This window comes from Cucurbita pepo, chromosome LG11, assembly GCF_002806865.2.
Source record: "Cucurbita pepo subsp. pepo cultivar mu-cu-16 chromosome LG11, ASM280686v2, whole genome shotgun sequence".
Taxonomy (NCBI): Eukaryota; Viridiplantae; Streptophyta; class Magnoliopsida; order Cucurbitales; family Cucurbitaceae; genus Cucurbita; species Cucurbita pepo.
The window spans coordinates 3,157,034-3,177,823 of NC_036648.1; the positions used below are offsets into that span (position 1 = coordinate 3,157,034).

At 38.3% G+C, this 20,790-nt stretch overlaps 5 protein-coding genes across 8 annotated transcripts; 1 reads left to right on the top strand and 4 right to left on the bottom strand.

Annotated features, from left to right (window-relative positions):
- Window positions 1-1,131: 1,131 nt before the first annotated feature.
- Window positions 1,132-4,460, bottom strand: LOC111805124 (two-on-two hemoglobin-3). The gene is made up of 4 exons (XM_023690028.1): window positions 4,059-4,460; window positions 3,630-3,760; window positions 2,193-2,337; window positions 1,132-1,472 (listed from the first exon to the last, which is right to left on the bottom strand). Exons 1-4 carry the CDS (start codon window positions 4,193-4,195, stop codon window positions 1,376-1,378), a joined length of 510 nt encoding a protein of 169 aa, XP_023545796.1. The 5' UTR covers window positions 4,196-4,460; the 3' UTR covers window positions 1,132-1,375.
- Window positions 4,461-6,162: 1,702 nt separating this feature from the next.
- Window positions 6,163-10,252, top strand: LOC111805125 (serine/threonine-protein kinase AFC3). Of its 3 annotated transcripts, XM_023690029.1 has the most exons (12): window positions 6,163-6,485; window positions 6,609-6,729; window positions 7,400-7,426; window positions 7,514-7,667; window positions 7,753-7,801; window positions 8,092-8,206; window positions 8,376-8,467; window positions 8,545-8,692; window positions 9,474-9,538; window positions 9,619-9,716; window positions 9,802-9,907; window positions 9,986-10,252. In XM_023690029.1, exons 1-12 carry the CDS (start codon window positions 6,396-6,398, stop codon window positions 10,118-10,120), a joined length of 1,200 nt encoding a protein of 399 aa, XP_023545797.1. In that variant the 5' UTR covers window positions 6,163-6,395; the 3' UTR covers window positions 10,121-10,252. The 3 variants fall into 3 exon arrangements, with proteins under 3 accessions (XP_023545797.1, XP_023545798.1, XP_023545799.1); XM_023690030.1 differs by lacking the exon at window positions 6,163-6,485 and having other exon boundaries at window positions 6,664-6,729; window positions 7,506-7,667; XM_023690031.1 differs by lacking the exons at window positions 6,163-6,485; window positions 6,609-6,729; window positions 7,400-7,426; window positions 8,092-8,206 and having other exon boundaries at window positions 7,649-7,667.
- A 429-nt stretch (window positions 10,253-10,681) lies between these two features.
- Window positions 10,682-12,575, bottom strand: LOC111805127. Its single transcript, XM_023690032.1, has 2 exons — window positions 12,238-12,575; window positions 10,682-11,560 (listed from the first exon to the last, which is right to left on the bottom strand). The coding sequence occupies exons 1-2, from the start codon at window positions 12,440-12,442 to the stop codon at window positions 10,890-10,892; spliced, it is 876 nt and encodes a 291-aa protein (XP_023545800.1). The 5' UTR covers window positions 12,443-12,575; the 3' UTR covers window positions 10,682-10,889.
- Window positions 12,576-13,286: 711 nt separating this feature from the next.
- Window positions 13,287-15,994, bottom strand: LOC111805128 (tRNA (guanine-N(7)-)-methyltransferase-like). Of its 2 annotated transcripts, none has more exons than XM_023690033.1 (2): window positions 15,887-15,994; window positions 13,287-14,266 (listed from the first exon to the last, which is right to left on the bottom strand). In XM_023690033.1, the coding sequence occupies exon 2, from the start codon at window positions 14,256-14,258 to the stop codon at window positions 13,500-13,502; it is 759 nt and encodes a 252-aa protein (XP_023545801.1). In that variant the 5' UTR covers window positions 14,259-14,266; window positions 15,887-15,994; the 3' UTR covers window positions 13,287-13,499. The 2 variants fall into 2 exon arrangements, with proteins under 2 accessions (XP_023545801.1, XP_023545802.1); XM_023690034.1 differs by lacking the exon at window positions 15,887-15,994 and adding an exon at window positions 15,731-15,845.
- A 1,563-nt stretch (window positions 15,995-17,557) lies between these two features.
- Window positions 17,558-19,934, bottom strand: LOC111805129 (basic leucine zipper 9-like). Its single transcript, XM_023690035.1, has 6 exons — window positions 19,562-19,934; window positions 19,249-19,321; window positions 18,441-18,591; window positions 18,294-18,369; window positions 18,085-18,210; window positions 17,558-18,001 (listed from the first exon to the last, which is right to left on the bottom strand). Exons 1-6 carry the CDS (start codon window positions 19,781-19,783, stop codon window positions 17,717-17,719), a joined length of 933 nt encoding a protein of 310 aa, XP_023545803.1. The 5' UTR covers window positions 19,784-19,934; the 3' UTR covers window positions 17,558-17,716.
- Between the last annotated feature and the right edge of the window lie 856 nt (window positions 19,935-20,790).

Sequence of the window (20,790 nt, forward strand, 5' to 3'; positions counted from 1 at the left end):
ATGTACTCCAAATTACAACGGCATACCCCTCCAAGAAAAGTTGTAGTGATGTGTACAAAATTTTACCATCCAAACCCGAACAATAAACCCTATTCGGGGCGTTTGAAGCATTCAGTAAAAAAATTGAGTAACGGTTAATATTTTTTTATTTACATCTCCAAAATGGTTTCGCTCCTAAGTCATTTGGGGTAATTTTACTGAGGGATAATGTTTGCTGCATGTTTTGTTTTTCAAATTAGTGTCGTCGTCGTATTTAGAAAAAAAATTATTGTTTTGGTCTCTTAGTATATTCGCGGTAAATTATGATAAGACTAGAAAGATTACTATAAAATTCGTAACCATGTGTATAAGATCTTTGTTAAACTAGAAAAAAAAAATAGTAACAAAGGGGAAATTTCCAACCTAAGATGGTAGAAAGTGATCTTGAGCTCGGATTTCGCACGACAAAGTTAGACTAATTAAGTTATTTTTTTAAATAAAATTATAAACATGGGATAAAGTTCTACTTAATAACCATTTAATATTTTAAACACTTATCAAATTTATGAGTTTATTTGAAAATTATTTTGTTAATCGACTAACGAAGATAAATCTCATTATAAGATTTTGAGTAAAAAACTTATTTTTCAAAATTATCAAGATAGGTTTATTTTTTTTAATTATGCGGTAAAAAGTTGAACAATTAAATTTTGAGATGATAATTAGCACGTTATCCACAAAACTAAGCTATAATTAACCAACCCCGGCATAGGTTAATGGTGACTTGTGATTTTCAACGGAAAATTCATTCTTGACGAGAAACTAGATATATTTTGCAAGAGATCTTTTCTTAACATGAGTGTTGAAAACAAATAAACCGTTGGAGTTGACTTTTTTATCAAGCCAAGCCGCTTGCCCGACCTATCGAAAATCGAGTTAAGGACTTGCTCTTTCGTTCATATGCAGAAAGGGAGCGGGACAGCACATCAAAAAAAGAAAGACTCCCACAAGCATACACGGCGACAATAAATAACATGAACAACCGCGAATCCGAGAAAAACAAAAGGCGAGGTTTTGTAAACTAAAAGCTAACAACTTCAAGCAAATTTAAACTGGAATTATGTTTTTCTTTTTCTTTTTCTTCATTAAATGAACGGAAGGGATGTACCTTGTTATAATTGGAATTATCTTCCACGGTTGGTTTACCATGGAATTGTAGAACTAAGATGCCATCATTCAAGTCAAATAGAGGAGAGTCCTCTCTTATCAGTAAAAGATTCAATGTCAGTTGGAGATGGAAATACATAGAATCACCTAAGATTCAACAGTCTTACCAGCATGTAAGATCAAATTATTTGACTCGAAGATATGCTTCTGTGACTGTCCTAGAACATCTCTATTGGGCAGCAGGTTGCTGGATACCATGCTTGCATAGAGTTTGCTGGTTTTGATTCTTCATCTCATCTCCAGCCACGAGAAAGAAAGCTGTGTGTCTGCAGACAACCAGGAAATAAGTATAGCTAATAATGGAACTCGAGATGAAAACAAAGAGCATAGTTCAATTCGGAAGAGTTTCCTCTTCATTTGCCTTTTCGAGATAAAGGTCATATTCTATGGCACGTGGGCTTTTATGCTATAGAGCATTTAGCTTTGAGAGAAACAACATAATCTTTAGAGAGATCGAGAATGAGAGATCCCACATCGATTAAAGAGAAGAATGAGTGCTAGCGAGGACGCTGGGACGTTGGGCTCCGAGAGGGGCGGATTGTGAGATCCCACATCAATTGAAGAGGGGAATGAAGTATTCTTTATAAGGGTGTGGAAACCTCACCCTAGCAGATGCATTTTAAAAACTTTGAGGGAAAACCCAAAAAGGACAGCCCAAAGAGGACAATACTAGTGATGGGACTAGTGATGGGTTTGAGTTGTTAAGAGAATTTCTGGAAAGTGATTTGGTATGTCTCCCTTTTCGGCTTCGATGTAGTAATTGCCCTTTAGGTCTTATTTTTATTAGAGTTGAACCCATTACTGTTTTAGTGTGGCTCCTTTATTGGAACTGTCTATTTGTATGCACTTGAAATTCATTTTTTCTCAACAAAAGTTTCGTTTCTTATAATGTACATACATATATAGATAGAGACGCATAAACAAAGGGTTATAGATTCGAGGATGCCTATAAATGATGGTATAAGGAACAAGAGAAGAATACATGCCTGAAAAAGTTTGTCATTCTGACTTTTGAATCTGCATCTATATCTGGGGTTTCGTCTAATGCTAGCTGCATGTGATGTAACCACCTCTCTGCCGCTCTATGCGTGACTGGGAACGGTCGATGTCGACCTATAAGAGCTGGATGACCTGAAATGCCATCAAATTTCGTAAGGATCATAACAAGCATGTTGCAAACAGATTACATTTTCATGTACCCATGAAATTGCATTGGATCAAGTAAAAAAAAAGTTCCAAGGTCAATAGACTTTCTTCGAATTCGATATTCAAGCTAAACGTTAAGCCACCTAGCTGCAGGGTATGCTAAATTAGGGTGACTTTGTGAGTATTTGCCCTTCATTGTATGCATAATGATTAAAAAAAACGCTTAATAACAAGCCCATTTGAACATAGCATTAGACGCTACACAAATATTTTCTCACAAAGCAATTGAGTGTTGTTTGGTTAGCAAAAGTGCTTCAAACATGACAAAAGCACTCTTGAGCATATAATACGTTCTTTTTAGCTCATAAACTAACCAAACTGCAGAGTGCTCAAGCTAGGGCATGGGGTGCATGACAGAACCAAATTTCTTATGAATCATAATCATCAACAATGGAAGAGATGACATATCGAGACCTCCATGATAAATTGTTAGGTAACGAGTTTTGAGCATGTTGAAGACATAATTGATTGATTGCCTCAACTCAAATGAGAGGTTAGGCTCAGCAAAGAAGAAACAAAAACGGACTCACATATGTTATTAGGGGAAAAACAGCTGTTTTCTACACATCAACCAGTGATTTCTAACTCGAAATAAGAACACTTTTTTGTGTACGTCGTTCTATAAGCCATGAAGAGCACTGTTGGTGCTCAACTACAACTAAACATGGTACAATATTTGTTCTAACGAACCAAATGGTTAAACTTAAGTCTTGCTTAACCAGCTAAGTTTTTTAGCCTATATCAGGGTAGCAGGTCAAGATTCAGGTTCTGTTTTTATCTCTTATTTCATAGAGTTTACTGTCTCGGAGATCAAACTAATCAGCCTAACCCGTAGGTGAAAGGACAATACAGAATATACCAGAAAAATTTGAAACATTTGAATTCTAAGTCAAAATCTAAAAACAAGCCCAAGTTTTTTAAGACTACTTTTTTTCAGTTTTCAAAACTTTGTTGGTTTTTTGAAACATTGATAGCAAGTAGATAGAAACTTGTTGGAAGTAGTGTTTATAAGCTTGATTTTCATTGCTAAAAAACCAAATGATTATCAAACAGCAAAAACCAAATGATTATCAAACAGGCAGAGAACCAACATAATTTGTCATTGTGCAACATATTTGGGAAAGGAACAAAGAACAAATTTTTGATCTGCAAGTCTCTTCAGTTTATGTTTTCAATTCATACTGGAAGACTACAAGCGAGAAAAATGAAAAACTTGCCTTTTCTTTGAGAATATAGAGGTGGACCTCCCATTCTCTGCACGAAGAACTCGTACTGGTTTTGAATTGCATCCTCTTTCTTCGAATTCCCAAAAATTGATCGGAACCACTCCTCCTCGTCGTCATACACCCTGGTATTCACGTTGATGGAACAATAAAACACAGCAACCAACATTACAATCAGTTTGATCTCGATGAGATAGAGCTAAAGCATTAACGATATTTCATCAACTGATCCTGGACACATCCATCATCTTGCTTATCAATTAGCCATCAATTAAAATTCATTTCCATGTCTACTCAAAACAAAAAGGAAAAATACTAAATCTGATTCGGAATCCACAGCAATTTACTTCCTCGCGGGAAAATAAGAAAACAACTCACAACTCAAATCACTTCGCGATGCTGCATTCATGAACAGAAACAGACCTGTTATAGAATTTGGTCGATAGATTGACGAACGTCTGGAGGCCTAACTTCTGAAACAAATTAACTTCATCGATGGCGAAGGCATCTTCACGCTTCACTCCGCTCCACTCGGAAGCCTTATCTTGCAAACTCTGCATCTTCTCTCTCTTGCAGTAGCGAGCGGCTTCTCAGGTTAGTGACTTGATTGTCGAGGCGTTGTTAAGCTAGATTAGACGCCTTCAATGTCGAAGCAGGGAATTTTATAGGGAAGATGAAGCTCCGGGCTAAGATTCTCCGTTCGAGCAGTTTGAGTGGGTTGAATCGTCAGAAACAGCGTTCGCTGGAGAGTGGAGCCACGCCATTGGACGGAGGAATAGAATCTGTGGGCTGCGGGATACCCATGGGCGGCCAGGAAAGTATTTTATGATTTATGAATTTCATGATGAGCTAATAATGTCGCTCCGTTTGTAAATTAAAGAGTAAAAGTTTGATTCTACATGTCACCATCACCATAACAATTGAGTAGTCGATATCACGACTCGTATTAGAAACGGGAATAGTGGTGACATGCCAGTGTCATCCATCGAGCCATGTCATAGACCAAAAGAGAAGTGTCGTAATACGGTTGATGAAAACGGTGCATCGTCTAATGCATCGAGAGAGTATGAGCACGCTTGTCAAAGTAAGGTATAAGTAAAGCCAAAAACTACTGTATCATTAGTGGTGTCGTTGCCTCGGGTCAACGCCTCGGCCAATTGCCTCAAAAGTTAGAGTTCCATTGTTAGATTCAATAAGCGGGTCTAGAGTTAAAGTTTGTATAGGTAGAATAGGTAAGCTCGCCAAATTTGATGTTAATTGAATACCTAATAGATGCTCCATAATTACATGTCAGTCAAGTTTGCTGCGTGTGGGTATCATATCAAAATATGTCTTATGACACAGTGCATGTTATGGTGTCGGCTCTCTACCGCCCGTGGACATCGTGGTCTAAGTGAGTAACCTCATGGCACAAGCACATGTCATGGCGTGAGCGAGTATTGTAAGACAAACGTCTCCTTTTAGAAATGAGAATCTAAGACGATTTCAAGTTGCACTCCTTCCATGAGTCAAAGTTATGATATAAGATCGAACTTCAGCACAATGTGTATAAATGACTCAATACGGATGCAGAAGAGTTATTGTCTCGATAGTGCCTAATAGGTGGATGTATAAGAGGTTTCAAATATAAAGTTGACTCATAGGTTGATTCTCGATAACAAAGGACATCTTGATGCTCGGGGTGGCATCACAAAACATTTGTCGGATTCCTTCGTTTTTGGTTGACGTAGTACTTGCCCAATTTATCCTAGTAAGCGTGCACAAATCACATGAAAGATGCATGCTGCATTTAAATGACCTCGGTCTAGAGTATAAACAATTTTTGTTGTCGTTTAAATTATAATTAAAATCTCAGCTATCTCTGTCTTTGCCCCTATTTCATTTATTTTTTAATATTGCAACTACCTTTAAAATAAAATAAAAAAGTTTTACAATCAAAATCTAAACAAAAAATATAAATGTGGTAATATAAATGTTGATAATGGTCGAATTTCGAGATTATTAACAAAGTTCACGAAATTATAAGGCAAAATAAATATAAATAAATAGATGAAGAATATAATCTTTGTCCTCGGCCTCATCTCTCTCCACTTCATCTCACATTCCCAGTTTAAACGAAAATTCCTCAACTGGTTCGAAGTGTGTCTCGTGGGGTAAATAGACATATCTGCACGTATCAATGTTTCAAAATAAATTTAAGGAAGATTAGTATGTTACAACTACAGTAACTTTTATCAGTCGAACGACGACTTTTTTTTACTGGACACCATGAATCACTGAAGCCGACTTTCACCTTTAGGTCACCGCTAGGGTTGTAACATTTTGTTGCTAATGTAAATTAAAAATTAAAAGATTAAATAGTGTAATTTATGAGGAAATAAATAAAAATTTGAGGAAAAGAATCCTAATTTTGAGCAAAATTGTTTTCCAATTCCTTCTAATATTTGGACAAAAATTTCGGAGGGTAAAAAACAAATCGTTATATGTATATATATATCGAATGTACGATATTCACGAGCGTGGAGTAACAGCCTCGTCTTTCCTGTTCAAAACCTCTCGCCTCTTACGATTATTATCTGTGGTGGTCGGCGAGCTGCTGAATCTTTGTATTTTGTAGAACCAAGTCGCCGAAACCCTAATTTTCTGGTGATTCTCAGGGATTTATCTGTTGATTATTTATTTGTACATTCGTAATCAGTATTGGGATAGAGTTTAGAGTGTGTGTGTGTGTGTGTGTGTGTTGATTAATGAGCGTCAGCCATGGAAGCTGAGAGAATGGAGAAAGAACAACAGCGGACCACCAGGAAAAGACCTCGTTCCGCATGGGATGTGGTGCCATCCGAACAAGAGGTTAGTTCGTTGGCTTTGGGATTGGATTTTCAGCGATGACGACGTTGAATTCCGAAGGTCACGGCAATTAGGGCTTTTATTTCGAATCATGAAGGTTGCTGGGTGCGTCTTTTTCCTGTGTAGGCTAATAAGGCTTTGGCGGTGGTTAAGGATGAGGTCAAAAGGCATGCCTCGCCCCCGAGAAGAGACGATGATCGTGAAGGACACTATGTCTTCAACCTCGGCGAGAATCTCACTCCGAGATGTGAGTGCTTTTTTATTGTTATTGTCGGTTTGCCTTTTAAATTGGATGCTGAATATACTATGATAGTCTGGTATGGAGTGTGTGAAATCGAGTCTGCAATGTTGGGGTTTTTTCCTTTTATCAGACGAGGGATTTACGGTAAATTCTTAATTAAAGTAAGGCAGTATTTTGAGGCACACATCACGAGAACCATCATCTTATGTTGTTTGCTTGAAAGAAAGAAAACACATTAGGGAAAGAAAGAATTCTTGGAACTTTCTGTGAGATTTTTTTGCTTGTTGCCACCTGGTGTAAGCTGCAATGCCATTCTTTGACTATATCATTAATTCTTTTGTAGTATAGACCCTTTTGTAACTTCCTGCAAAGGTTGAGCTGGAGACTCTACTTGTGAATTTCATATTATCAATGAAATTACCTTTTATCAGGGAAAGAAATCACATTAATATTTTAAGGTTTCCCTGCAGCTGCGGAATGAACATCCCTTATTTGTTTTAAATACCCAAAACCATATATTGTCTTATGTCCTCTTTCGTTTTTGTTATTTACTCAAGTTATCCATATCTTAGATTACAATTAGGTTTTCGTCTGGTCATTATCTTAATTGTTTTGGTATTTTGATTTGTTATTCTTGAATCTTACTGGGGTAATCGGTAACATGAACGTCTTGCAGATAAAATCCTCAGCAAGATGGGTGAAGGTTAGCTGTCATGTTCCCTGCTGTCTGCAAGATTTTATGTTTTTGTCATTCTGCTGGAGTCCACTGAGCAAATTTCTAGTGCTGTAGGCACATTTGGTCGAGTTTTGGAATGCTGGGACCGGCAAACTCGAGAATATGTAGCCATTAAGGTAGTTCGGAGCATAAGAAAGTACCGTGATGCAGCCATGGTTGAGGTGGATATACTTAAGCATCTTGCTCAGAATGACACAGGCTGCTTACGGTGTGTATCTATTTCCTTGTTTTATAGTCTTCAATTCATCAGATAACACAATCCAACTCTGGTTTGCAACATATTTCTCATGCAGTTGTGTGCAGATTAGAAATTGGTTTGACTACCGCAATCACATATGTATAGTAAGTATTTCAATTAAAAGCCCATTGGTTTATCTCTTTTCTCTCCCTTTCTTGATATTTAAGATGTTATTGCGATCCCTTTGATGTTGTATTTTCTGGTAACTGAAGCTAATCTCTTTCAGTTATCATAATAGTGGCGGTTTTTCTTTTGCTATTGGGTAAACCTTATCAATTATTGTGTACATGCATTGTTCACATATACATGAGTTCTTTCGTGCATGTGGACTTATTCATAGAATTGGAAAATTAACAAAAGCCTTCCTTTGAATGCATTTGAATGGTTTGATCAGGTATTTGAGAGGCTTGGACCAAGCTTATTTGATTTTCTAAAGAGAAATAAATACCACCCATTCCCTGTGGATCTTGTTCGGGAGTTTGGACGACAGCTTTTGGAATCTGTAGCATGTGTGTGGATTTATTTTCAACCTCTGCATCATTTCTCTGATTTTCATTTATCTCTTTTTCCCTAAAGAACTCAGAAACCATTTTCATTGTTATTTCCTCTGTTCAGGGGTGGAAAATGTCTAATCATACCATGTTTAACTTGTTTACTTTGCTTCATCATATCTGGCAGATATGCATGATTTACACTTAATCCACACAGACCTGAAGCCAGAAAATATACTTCTTGTGTCTTCTGAATATATAAAGCTCCCTGGTTGTAAGGTATTTAAATATTTCGAATCTGAAAATTTGGGTGAAAACTCAAATGTATCTTAAAAACGATGCTTGAAATGATACAGAGGGTTTCGTCGGATGAAACGCAATTCAGGTGCTTGCCCAAGTCTAGTGCAATTAAGCTGATTGATTTTGGTAGTACTGCATTTGATAATGAGAATCATAGCTCCATTGTTTCTACGAGGCATTACAGAGCCCCTGAGGTTATTCTAGGTAACTAGTTATGTGGTTGGCTAGTGAAATTTGTGTTTGTGTATAGTTTTCTCCCCTTTCCCTCTCTGATTCCTAATTGAGAAACCTTCTGTGTTGAAACTTTTCCCAAAATTTCATTTTATTTATGTTGTTGCATAGAATTAAATAGTATCTGGAGGAAGGGGAAAGATGAACCCCAGTGGTAGCATTAGGGCAGAAGACGGAATCTGTCGAAACACCTTTAAAAATGTGATATATTTAAGTTTTTTGCTTCTTTCTTGCTAAAATATTGTATAAGTATTATCTGTCTGGTCACTTTTACCCATAAGGCAATAACTCTTGACATTGAAGGTAGTTCGTGGCTCTTGTCGTCCAACTGTTCATACATATGTATGCAGCAGTGTAGAAATGTTTTAAGCTTTTCATTAGTTTCTAAATCTCATTGGGAGCGTGAGTGGAAGGTGTTTATTCTATGATGGAGGCTCCAATTTTTTTAACATTTGGGTGTCAAAATTGTTTTGGGGTTAGTGACATTCATGGTTGTCTCTTCAGCATCCGTTTTTGCTGCTTGGCCCTGAGTTAACACATTTCCTACTCATGGGCCCCTGCCTGAAAATTTATCATCAGATGGACATGAAAGTAATATAATTTCATTGCATATCCCAGGATACTATTATATGATATTTGATTATTTCACCAAGAATCTCAGCAAGGACATGTTGACAATGTTAGATTTTGTGTCACAAATGCCTTACATTATATACATGCTGTAGTCTCACCTGCATTGATGAATGTTATGCAGGTCTTGGATGGAGTTATCCATGCGATTTGTGGAGTATCGGTTGCATTCTTGTCGAACTGTGTTCGGTTAGTATTTGTTGAACCCGACTTAGGTTTGATTAGGTTGAAGTTTATATAAAAAGTTGTTAATTACTGGAAGCCTGTAGGGCAAAGCACTGTTTCAAACTCACGAGAACTTGGAGCATTTGGCAATGATGGAGAGGGTGTTGGGACCTATACCAGGGCACATGATTCAGAGTGCTGAGTACTGAAACATCCCGATTTCTCTTCATTCATTTATTTCCTTTGTAGAGTAACAAACGGACTAATTTTCGATCTGTTTCATGTAGCCAAAACGCAGAAAAATATTTCAAACGAGGTTTGCGTCTAAACTGGCCCGAAGGAGCAGTTTCAAGAGAAAGCATTCGAGCCGTGAAGAAACTCGATCGTTTGAAGGTCTGTTAATTAGTATGCTTCTGTGGTTTTATAGAAGATGATCGTAAGCTCATATCAAATTGTTCTCTTTGTTTTCAGGATATGGTTTCACAACATGTGGGTTTCTCCAGGCTATTGACTGATCTGTTGTATGATCTATTGAAATACGACCCTTCGGAACGCCCAACAGCTCGACAAGCCCTTAACCATTCTTTCTTTAAGAGTATAGCATGAGAAGGTACGATTCCATGCTTAGTTACAGTTGCAATACAAGTCTGTCTGCAAAATGCTGGCTTTTTTATTTCAGGGGAAAGAAAGAGAGATGATTAAGAATGCTATGCAGACAATGATTTTTACTTGTATTTGTAGAAGTATGATTATTAATGAAAAGCATGTCAATATTCTCTACAAATTGTCACGCTAGGGATTTCTTTTTTCTTTTTAATTTTTCCCTTTTCACAAGTGAAAGATGGAGATTTGAACTTCATACACCATCATTCTCTAAGTTAAGTAATGCTACTCTTGTAGGTGCACTTAATATTCGTGTATTAAGTGCTTAAGAATGATTTCTTTAAGTTCAAATTCTTGAGCCTTTTAAAAGTCATTCTAAACCTGCTTTAAATCAATTCAGTGATAAGATCATCTTCATGATCTAATATCTTAATACAAGAAAGTGTTCATGTAAGGTAAGGTATAATTCAAATACCTGGATTGCTTACACTGCATCAAAATCAAGTTGTATAAGGTAAGGTCCTATTAATCCTCATCATTCTATTCAACAGTAAACACAAGTAGGGTCGTAAATTTAGGGTATAACTGGAACAATCGGATTACAAAATGGCTTTTCGGTTTGTTGCAAAATGGCTAACAAACCAACATCGAAAACGAGTATCATTGACACGAGACAAATTTACAGTACAAAATTTTTAGACTAGGTGCAGAACAGAGAGAAAGAAAAGAACAGACACGAAACGAAACTGCAAACCATTGACACAGCCTGAATCTAAAGCCGCTGCACAAACGAAAGTCCCGATACAACGATAACTGCAAACACACTAATGTCCATGAAAATTGCACCCATTGCCTTCTGAGCCACTAGACCTGCCTCTAAAACGTTACCAATTTGTTCAAATGAGCCTTGTCCTTCAGGTGGAGGTACTTGACCCTCTCCCCTATCAGATACTCTAGAGCCCTTCTGTTTGGTGAAAAGAAGTCTCCCAAGTACAACTGTTGCATTTGTGAGCAAGACGAGATAGATTGGTCTAGATCCAAAAACAATTCTCATAAGACTCTGGCCTAAGAAAGGAAATCCTACATATGAAGCAACTACAAGAAAGGCTATAATAGCCGAAAAACAAAGGCGGGTCATTTCAGATTCAGAAATCGCCGAACTTAATTCCTTCAGAGAGAAAGAACTGAGGGGTTGGAATTTTGGTTTGGAGCGTTGATCTCTGCCATATGTAGAAAGAGATGAATCTCGACCTTCAGACGGGATGACATTGGACGGTGCTCTTCCACCATCTTGAGGAGTAGAAGCTACTGCATGTTCTATTTCATTAGATTTGCTCAAGAGAGGTGCCATACTGGCTCCATCATTTACAGAAGATCTAGCACTAATCTGAGGATCCTTATGTTGCAATGTAGAATCAATCAGCTTGTCGATATCATGAGAAACTGCGAGCGAAGCATGAAGTGTGAGCAGAACAACAATTCTAGTGTACAGTTCAATAACATAAAACAAAAGGAACTGCAGGAACATATAGTAAGGTGCAGGAGAACTGTGTTCAACGCTGCAATTTCTCATGCTAAACAGGCAATATTGCAAGAAAATATCGTGAGAAGGCTAACAAGGGCAGAGAATAACTCTACAATGATTGTGAAAATTTCTCTAGCTCCCAACATCTTTCCATGGGAAAGAACTCAATTCCAATGCAGTTCTTTTTAAAAAATATGTGATGCCAAATAGCAATCCAAGGTATTTCAATTCCAATGCTACATTATTTAGATATAATTTATGCCTTTACAACCTTTTGTTAAGGTCACAATATCACAGCACTAGGTCTATCGACATTCAAATTCAATAGACATGCCTAGAACTTCGAAGATCCAAGTAGACTCTGTGCAATTCACTGTTATTATTTTTTTAGAAAATTAAACGATGTATCTTTTCATTGATGATGAGACATAGGGCATAGTTATCAAGTGAAAGCAAATCACTAGGAACGAATTGTATGAATCCTAATAACCAAGCTCTCAATTAGCTTCTCATACCAGCATCACCACTCGTAGAAACGCAGGAGAATAACATTTTCACATAAGTCCAGAAAGCAACAAGGAAATACGAGGAATACCGGTAGGTTGATCAGAAATACGAGGCCGGAGATCCTGAAGATTCGAGATCGACGGCTGGGGTAATGAATCCATATTTTCCTCGTTCGGCGGCGGAGATATGGAGGGAGAAGGGAGCGACTGGATCTGACCGGTTATTAGGGCTAAACGTTCGGAACCTCGCTCCAGGATCCGCCGCCGCCGAGATTCTCTCGTGTTCGCCGCCATCAGTAGCCACCTTCAAAACACCGTCGGAATTTGTTCAGTTCTGGAAGAATCCAAGATTATCCCATTCCATTTCCACAAGTACCTTTGTTTTCATTCGATTTGCAGGCGTTAAATTGATGGGAGAAGGAGGTTCCAAGTTGCCCACGTGTGAATCACGTGATAAAGGTAAAATGAAGAACAATCTCCTGGTCCTGAATCCTGACTCCTCCATGGATCGTTCGAGAAGGCCGGGTCGGGTCGGGTCGAACAGTCGAAATCGGTCATTGAGAGTCCATAGTTGAAGGGAAGCTTGGACCTTTAGGCATCCGTGTTGGGCCAAATCCAATCATCTATTGGGCCTCCAAGAATATTTGGGCCGATTCGACTCGAATTGGTTATTGAGCCTTTCGAGATCGTGTTGGGCCAGATCGGAATTGGTTAATGGGCCTGTGATTTTGAAGTGTAACCACCCAAATCCACCGGTAGCAAATATTGTCCTCTTCGAACTTTTCCTTTCGGACTTCCCCTCAAGGCTTTAAAACAGGTCTGATAGGAGAAGGTTTCCACACGCTTATAAATGGTGTTTTGTTCTCCTCCCCAACCAATATGGGACATAACATGAAGTGTTGTGTCGGGCTACATCACGCCATGGTTGAAGTTGAATAAGTCATAATTAAGAATTTTTAATGATTAATAGCGTGTAAAAATTCTTTAAAAATTGCATGGAATAATTAAAAGTTATCCTCACGTTTCAATATCATACGTCTTCCATAATTAGAAGCGATAAGGAATCTAATCTCGATCCTAACCTTGTTTAACTAATTGAGATAAATCTCTCACTACTTCTTCTCCCATTTTCTGGGTGTGGGTTGAATAAACATCTCTAATATTAACTGATTTAGAATCTCAAGTTCGTGGAGGGATTTCGAGAGTAAATCAGATCAAATTTGTAAGATGCATCTCTAATAAGAACAGAAAATAGAACACCAAGAAAGTCTAGGAAGAATGCAAACAGCTCAAGGAAACAACTCATAACTTACAATCAAATGAACCCAGAAGAAGGCTCAATCCTTCCAATTCATGGTGCTGCAGCAACGCGCCTATAAACTGCCTGAAAGGTCCGTCCCTCATTTCTTGCAACCTTTTGTCCTTCCTCCGTTGCAGAACTTAGAAGCTCCACGGCTGGATCTGCCTCGAGCTCTTCCAATGTTAAAGCTTCAAACAAAGGGTGATTCTCTAAACAAGTCTTCATCCACTCTCCAAGCTCTTCCACATCTGTAATTGTGTATATAATCCCACCAACTCTCAGCGCATATGCATACTCATCAAGCAAAAATGGACTGATTACACGTCGTCGGTGATTCTTCTCTTTGAAATGAGGGTCCGGGAACAAGAAAAACATCTTCGAAAGTTGTGCCTTTTCGAAATAGTTTGGAATGTACTTCATGGAATTTGTTCGAACTACTGAAATGTTTTGGTATTGGCCAGGATTTGCTACTCTCAAAGCTAAGATCCGTTCCTTAACGTACTCCGATACTTTATCCCGGAGTTCCATTCCGATCATCAGGGCTTCCGGGAAAAGGGTTGAAAGACTAATCAGAAGACCACCAAAACCGCAACCAATATCAGCAAATTCAATCTTTTTGGTTCTATCTCGCTGGTCATTTGAAGGGAACAGTTGAGGGTAATGAAGGGAATAATCAATTTCATTGGGGGAGATTGGTACTGGAAAGTGAGAGTCACTTAGAGGGTTGCTGTGTGCTCTTGCACGGTAGAAGCGCTTTCGTGGCAGGCCAGTTGACTTGCTGAAAGTTGGATTAGCATCGTTGTCCAACATGTTTAATGCTGCAAGAACAGAGGAAAGATATGTTCATAGGGAAATGCGACCTACTAAGAGGGACTTGTGATGGAAAAAAGTTTGAATTCAATAAACTTGTAAAGGTAATATCAGCAAGAGCATGAACAGTTCATGAAAAGAAATCTAAAGAGTGCAGAAGTAGAAAACATTTGATTGCACGAGTAATAGTTCGTCCCTTCAGTTACAAGAGTATTCAAGAAAGGATTACGCCTCACGAGCATCTTTTGAGCAATTCTTGTAGGGATAGGAAAAAAAAAGGTTTCAATCTAACGAAGGAAAAGATTCCTAGTAAGATCTGAGCAATGCATGAGAAATACAAGTAAAAATAAAAATGCAGCTTTCTTTTAACATAAATATAGCGATTGAGGGGAATTCAAATAATAACAAAAGAAAACTTGAGTGGGTCTTCATCAGATCCCACCAAAGGTATGTAAGAGATCGGGCTTCCTTTCAAGGTTTTTAAAACGTGTCTGCTAAGGAGAGGTTTTCATACCTTTATAAAGAATGTTTCATTCTCCTCCCCAACCGATGTGGGATCTCACAATCCACCCCCCTTCGAACCCCAGCGTTCTTATTGACACACCACCTCATGTCAACCCCTTCAGGACTTAGCCTTCTTGCTGACACATCGCCCAGTGTCTGGCTCTGATACCATTTGTAACGATTCAAGCCCACCACTAAGAGATATTGTCCTCTTTGGACTCTCTTTCGGGCTTCCCTTCAAGGTTTTAAAATGCATCTGCTAGGGAGAGGTTTCCACACCTTTATAAAGAATATATAGTTCTCCTCCCCAACCAATGTGGGATCTCACGTAGAAGGTGGCTCAGGTTCACTCCAACAGTGAACGAAGAATCAAAATTCTTAACCATTTGAGGCATATAAGAACCTTTATTTCATAAGCCTTTTCAGGTTGAGATGCAATAAGACCAAAATATAGACTACTGAAAATCAATTTTAAACAAAAATAGTTTAAAAAAATATGATGTTTATTCCCTATGAAGATTGGAGATAATAACATAAGAAAGTTCTCAACAGCTTTAAGATCCTAGTTTCTAGTACTTTGACACTTTGCAAAGGAGGATCATCTAGTCTCACATAACGCAGGACATTGCAATGAAACCAATTCCAAACATAAGTTTTCCCATAAAATAACTATAGCAGAAGAAAATTATCCAATTGCAAGAAGTTTGCATCTTGTAGAGCAATGAATATGGACAAGGATTTGGAAAATCCCACAAGAAAATGCTTGATAGAAAGCAAGTCAAGTGTTAGAATCTGGAAAGAAAGCCGAAGACAAACTGTAATAAGAAACAAAAAGCAAAACAATTCAAAGCGGCATTATATCGAACACCTTGTTTGCATATCAATAAACAAAAAATTTCTCGAACAACACAAAATCAGGAACGAATTGAAAACAACAACAATCAAATCAGAAAACATATGAACATTACCAATTGACAAAAAAAGAAACAAATTAAACAGAACTTAACAAGCTCAGCCCAAGGATCATGACCCTCTCTAGTAGCTACGCATTAACGGCAAGAAAGCAAAATTCCAAAGGCGGGAAAGTATCGAAAACTTGAAATGAAGAACAAAACTAGACATACCAGAAGTTTTTACCGAACAGGTACCGCTTAATGCTGAAGCCTGCCGGAGTAATGGGCGTTCGCCACCTCCAAAAATTGCGGTTCTTAGCGAAATCTGCGTCCTTCTGCTCAAACAGAGTCTGAGCTAGGAGAGACTGCTAAATGTGGGCCAAGGCCCAATTACGGCGCAAGAGATGCTTCTTACTGGACCGTATAGTGGGCCTTTTGGGCTTAAAATTAGAACCCACATCCAGTCTCAATAATAAAAAACAATAATTCTATTTTTATATTTACTACTGTAATGGGTCATAATATATATATATATATATATAAATCAATTTTAGCCCTTTAAATTTTAAATAAATATTAATTTTATTACCCTAAATTCAATTTTCACTAATTTGCCCAATCTTCATAAACTCATTCATTAAAATATAAACTCATTCCTAATAGACGCGTTTTAAAACGGTGAGATTGACGGCGATACGCAACATGCAAGAGCGGACAATATCTGCTAGGAGTGGGCTTGGGTTCAGGTTGTTACAAATGGTATCAAAGCTAGATACCGGGCATTGTGCTAGCAAGGACGCCAAGCCTCTAAAGGGGTGGATTGTGAGATCTCATATCGGTTGCAAAGGAGAACGAACTTTTTCCTAGCATACGCGTTTTAAATTTGTGAGGCTGACGGCGATATGTAACGTCCAAAGCAAACAATATCTATTACTAGTATGGGATGGTAAAGATGACTTTAGTGAGTTTGAATAAATGGCGTTAAATGCCCTTAATTTTGGGTATATAGGAGAAAGTTATGAACAATAGTATATTTAACCTAATCAGCTTAGTCTATAGCCAATTAATTTAAGGTTTTAGTGTCAACATGTGAGATTACACGTGGATTGAGGAGGAGAACGAATAATTCTTTAGAGGAGTCTGGAAACCTCTACTAGCATATACAGTTCGAAAGCCCAAAGAAGACAATATCTACTAGTGGTGAGCTTGGACTGTTACAAATGATATCAAAGCTAGACACCAGATGATGTACCAGAAAAGGCTGAGCCCTGAAGGGGGTGGACACGAGGCGGTGTGCGACCAAGGTTACTGGGCCTCAAAGAGGGGTGGATTGAGAGATCCCACAACGATTGGAAAAGGAAACGAGTGGCAGCGAAGATGCTGGGCCCCAAAGAGGGGTAGATTGTGAGATCTCATATCGATTGGAGAGGAGAACGAATCATTCTTTATAAGGGTATGGAAACCTCTCCCTAACGAACGCGTTTTAAAAACCTTAATGAGAATCCCAAAATGAAAAACCCAATGAGAACAATATCTGCTAGCGGTAAGCTTGAGCTTTTACAAATGGTATCAGAGCTAGACAATTGACGATATGCCAGTGAGGAAGCTGAGTCTCGAAGGGGGTGGACACGAGACGGTGTGCCAGCAAGGATACTGGGCCTCGAAGGGAGGTGAATTTGGGGATCCAACAACGATTGGAGAAGGAAACGAGTGCCGACGATGACACTACACTCTGAAGAGGAGTGAATAGTAAGATCCCACATCGGTTGGAGAGAAGAACGAAACATTTTTTATTAGGGTGTGAAAACTTCTCTCTAGCAGACACGTTTTAAGAACCTTGAGGGGAAGCCGAAATGAAAAGCCCAAAAAAGACAAGGTTTGGGTTGTTATACGACACGAGCATAGCTAAGTTGAGTCGTTTTTACGTCATCTTTCAACAAGACCTAGACAAACAAAAAACAGAGTAAAATGACAATTCAAACTAACCCAAAGCAAAGAACAGAGGGGGGAGGGTAGTGGAGGAAGTTTATAGAGTCTATCATACAACCCAAACACAAAGGCTTAGTTTCTAGGCCAAATCCCAGAAACACAGCTAACAGCCTCACTAGCCATTCCAGTTTTGATATGCATATCACAGTTCGGGATCCCAACGATCGGGTTCTGACCCGACATCATCACGCTGGAGTACGAAACTTCATCTCCGGGAAGATCGAGCGGCGGCGATGCAACATTCGACATTCGATGGAGCGCCGTTAGAGGCTGCGGTGTGCTCAAATGACTCTGCAGCAGCTGATTCAAGCTGCTAGTCATTGATCCTCTAGCAAGTGTATCTTCAGCCAACTTCACCTAATCAAACACAAAAACAAAATCGTCAACGATTTGAAATGTAAGTTATTCTAAACGAGTCTTACGAGAATTCTACGATATACCTTAGCTCTCAACGCGTCTACATCTGATTTAAGCACCCGGTTATTAGTATTGGCATCACGGTATTGCTGACTAGCATCTAAAAGCTGGTTGAACAACGTTTCGTTTTCTCCTTTCAGCTGTTTCACCTAAGAAAAGAGCGACCATTTTCACGACATTGGTTCTAGGCACGAACCGATGCGGTTGAAGTATAGAGATATAATTGTCTTACCTGGCTCTCGAGTTCACTCAAATGAGCTTGTTTTCTTCGTCTCGATCTTCTAGCAGATTCCCTGTTCGAGATCATTCTGCAAGCGCAAACCGACATCAGAGGAATGATAATGAAATGGAATCATAAAAAGGAGAAAAAAAAAGTGACCTTCTGATTTTCTTGGAAGCAAGAGGATCAGTGCTTTGTTCATAAGAGCCAGCTTCAATTTCGTCGTCGGACTGATCTTCCGAGGACCCGCTATTGTTGCCTCTCCCGCGCTCTCTGCTCATCAAAATACTACCAGATGTCGGGCTGCTCACTGACCATCCCGAACATATTTCATTTTAGTCCTTGTACTTTCAATATATTTTAAATTCGATCCGGGTTGAGTTGAGTTGGGCTGAACGATTCTTTTTGACTAACCTAAAAGTTCGGGTTAGTTGGATTACTACAACTTAACCCGAAAATTTTCACACCCAACCCAACCCAGTCCAAATTTTTTTGAGTCGGTTGTTAAAAAAATTTAATTTTTTTTTAAAAGATTTATTTATCTACCATTCATAATTATTCGTTACAATCTTAGATAAAAGATATTATAACTTCACAAACAAACGAACACAAATCAATCTATAATCATTAAAAAAAACAATGCATAGACCACATAAAATTGTAAAATCCTAACATAGTTCAATATTGTTATATAACTAAAGAACACTAAATACCTGACAAGTTTAATAATAATAATTGAAAAATAAATTATGTTTTTTTTTTCTTTTTTTGGTTGAGACAGATTTATTTTTCTAATATATATATTTATTTATTTAAAAAAATGTACATTTCAATTTCAATATATTAAAATGCACGTGCTCCTTACAAATAATAAATAAATAATAAATAAAATGTGTAATATTTAAATAAATATATGTAATTTAAAATAATAATAATAATAAAAAAAAAAAGTAAATAATGGTCGTACCAATAGAAGACTGGGAATCTATGGTAGCCTCCGTCAGCCCAGCTCCACGGTTAACAATGGCGTCCATTATCTCCTGCAACTTTCAATTTTTTTTTTAATAAAAAATTACTAATTAAATATATATTAAAAAAAAACTGCATGGACAGAAAAAAAAAATATATTTTTAAATATTCGACTTTCATGCATTTAACAAATGGCTTACGTGAATATTTAAAATCGAGAAATTAAATAAAATATTTGAATGCAGCGTAACCAATTTCCATTAAAATAAATAAATAAATAATAAAATAAGAATAATTTTATTTGAACGGACCCGATTATTTTTGGCGAGGAAATAACTGAAATCAATATCGCCGAAGAAGCAGGCGGAATCGGCGGAGTCCAGGAAGTTTTTGCCTCTTTTAGGGCTTCTGATGACTTCTTCCTCGCGTTCGAGATTGAAAACGTCGTCGTCGGCGTCGGTGACTTCGGGAGAGATGACGGCGGCCTTTTTGAGGAACTCTTCGAGGGCCAACTCGGAGGCGCTACGCTTCATGATTATTTCGTGGGAGGGTGATAGGAAATAGGCGGCGGTGGAGGGCGGAGGAGATGGTGGATTTCTGCTTCATTCGGCGGAGAGAGAGGAAGAGAGGGAAAAGGGGGAGAAAGAGAGGGAGTGGAGGAGTGATATATAGGGGTTTGTAGAGTGAATGGTTTGGGCGAGGAAATGAAGGAAGGAAGGAAGGAAGCAAAGGTACGTTGTTTTCAGAGGTGGCGTGGGACTGCGAAGCGAAAGTGGACGGCACATGTGGTTAAAATGTCTGACGTGGCCTCTTGACCAAATTGCCCTTCCACAAGCTTTATAATTACGAATACCCCCCAAACATAAAGTTTTTGACTGTTCGACGCTCGAGAAAGATTTTTGAAGGAGTCATTCCTAGTCCATCCCCGGGCCGGTACGTAGCGACCCGCTCTCATCTCAGGAGCAGCGGTCCACCAACAGACGACGTGTTCGGGACTGGGACCCTCATGCCCATCCCTCTGAGCAATTCTTTTCCGAGGTTATGGATTCATTTTGTCCACTTCTCCTTGCCTACATTGTTCCATCAACTAAGCTTAGTATCATGAATTGCACTCTATTAGGACTCGTAATGCAATTCAATCGAAACATGGTTACTATTGGCACGAGCAACGTGAAACATGGTTACTATTGGCAACATGGTTACTGTTGGCACGAGCAACGTGAAACATGGTTACTGTTGGCACGAGCAACGTGAAACATGGTTACTGTTGGCACGAGCAACGTGAAACATGGTTACTGTTGGCACGAGCAACGTGAAACATGGTTACTGTTGGCACGAGCAACGTATACTCGAACCCCTAGTTCCATTTTGAAATGAAATTCGAGAATGTTTTAGAAAACGTTTAGAAATCGATTTAAGAAAGCAATGTTACAACACCGTCATACACTCATATAATAGAATAAAATAATAATAATGGACAAGACATGTTACAACTAATTAAAATATTATTATAATTAAAAAAAGTTAATTTGGGACATTA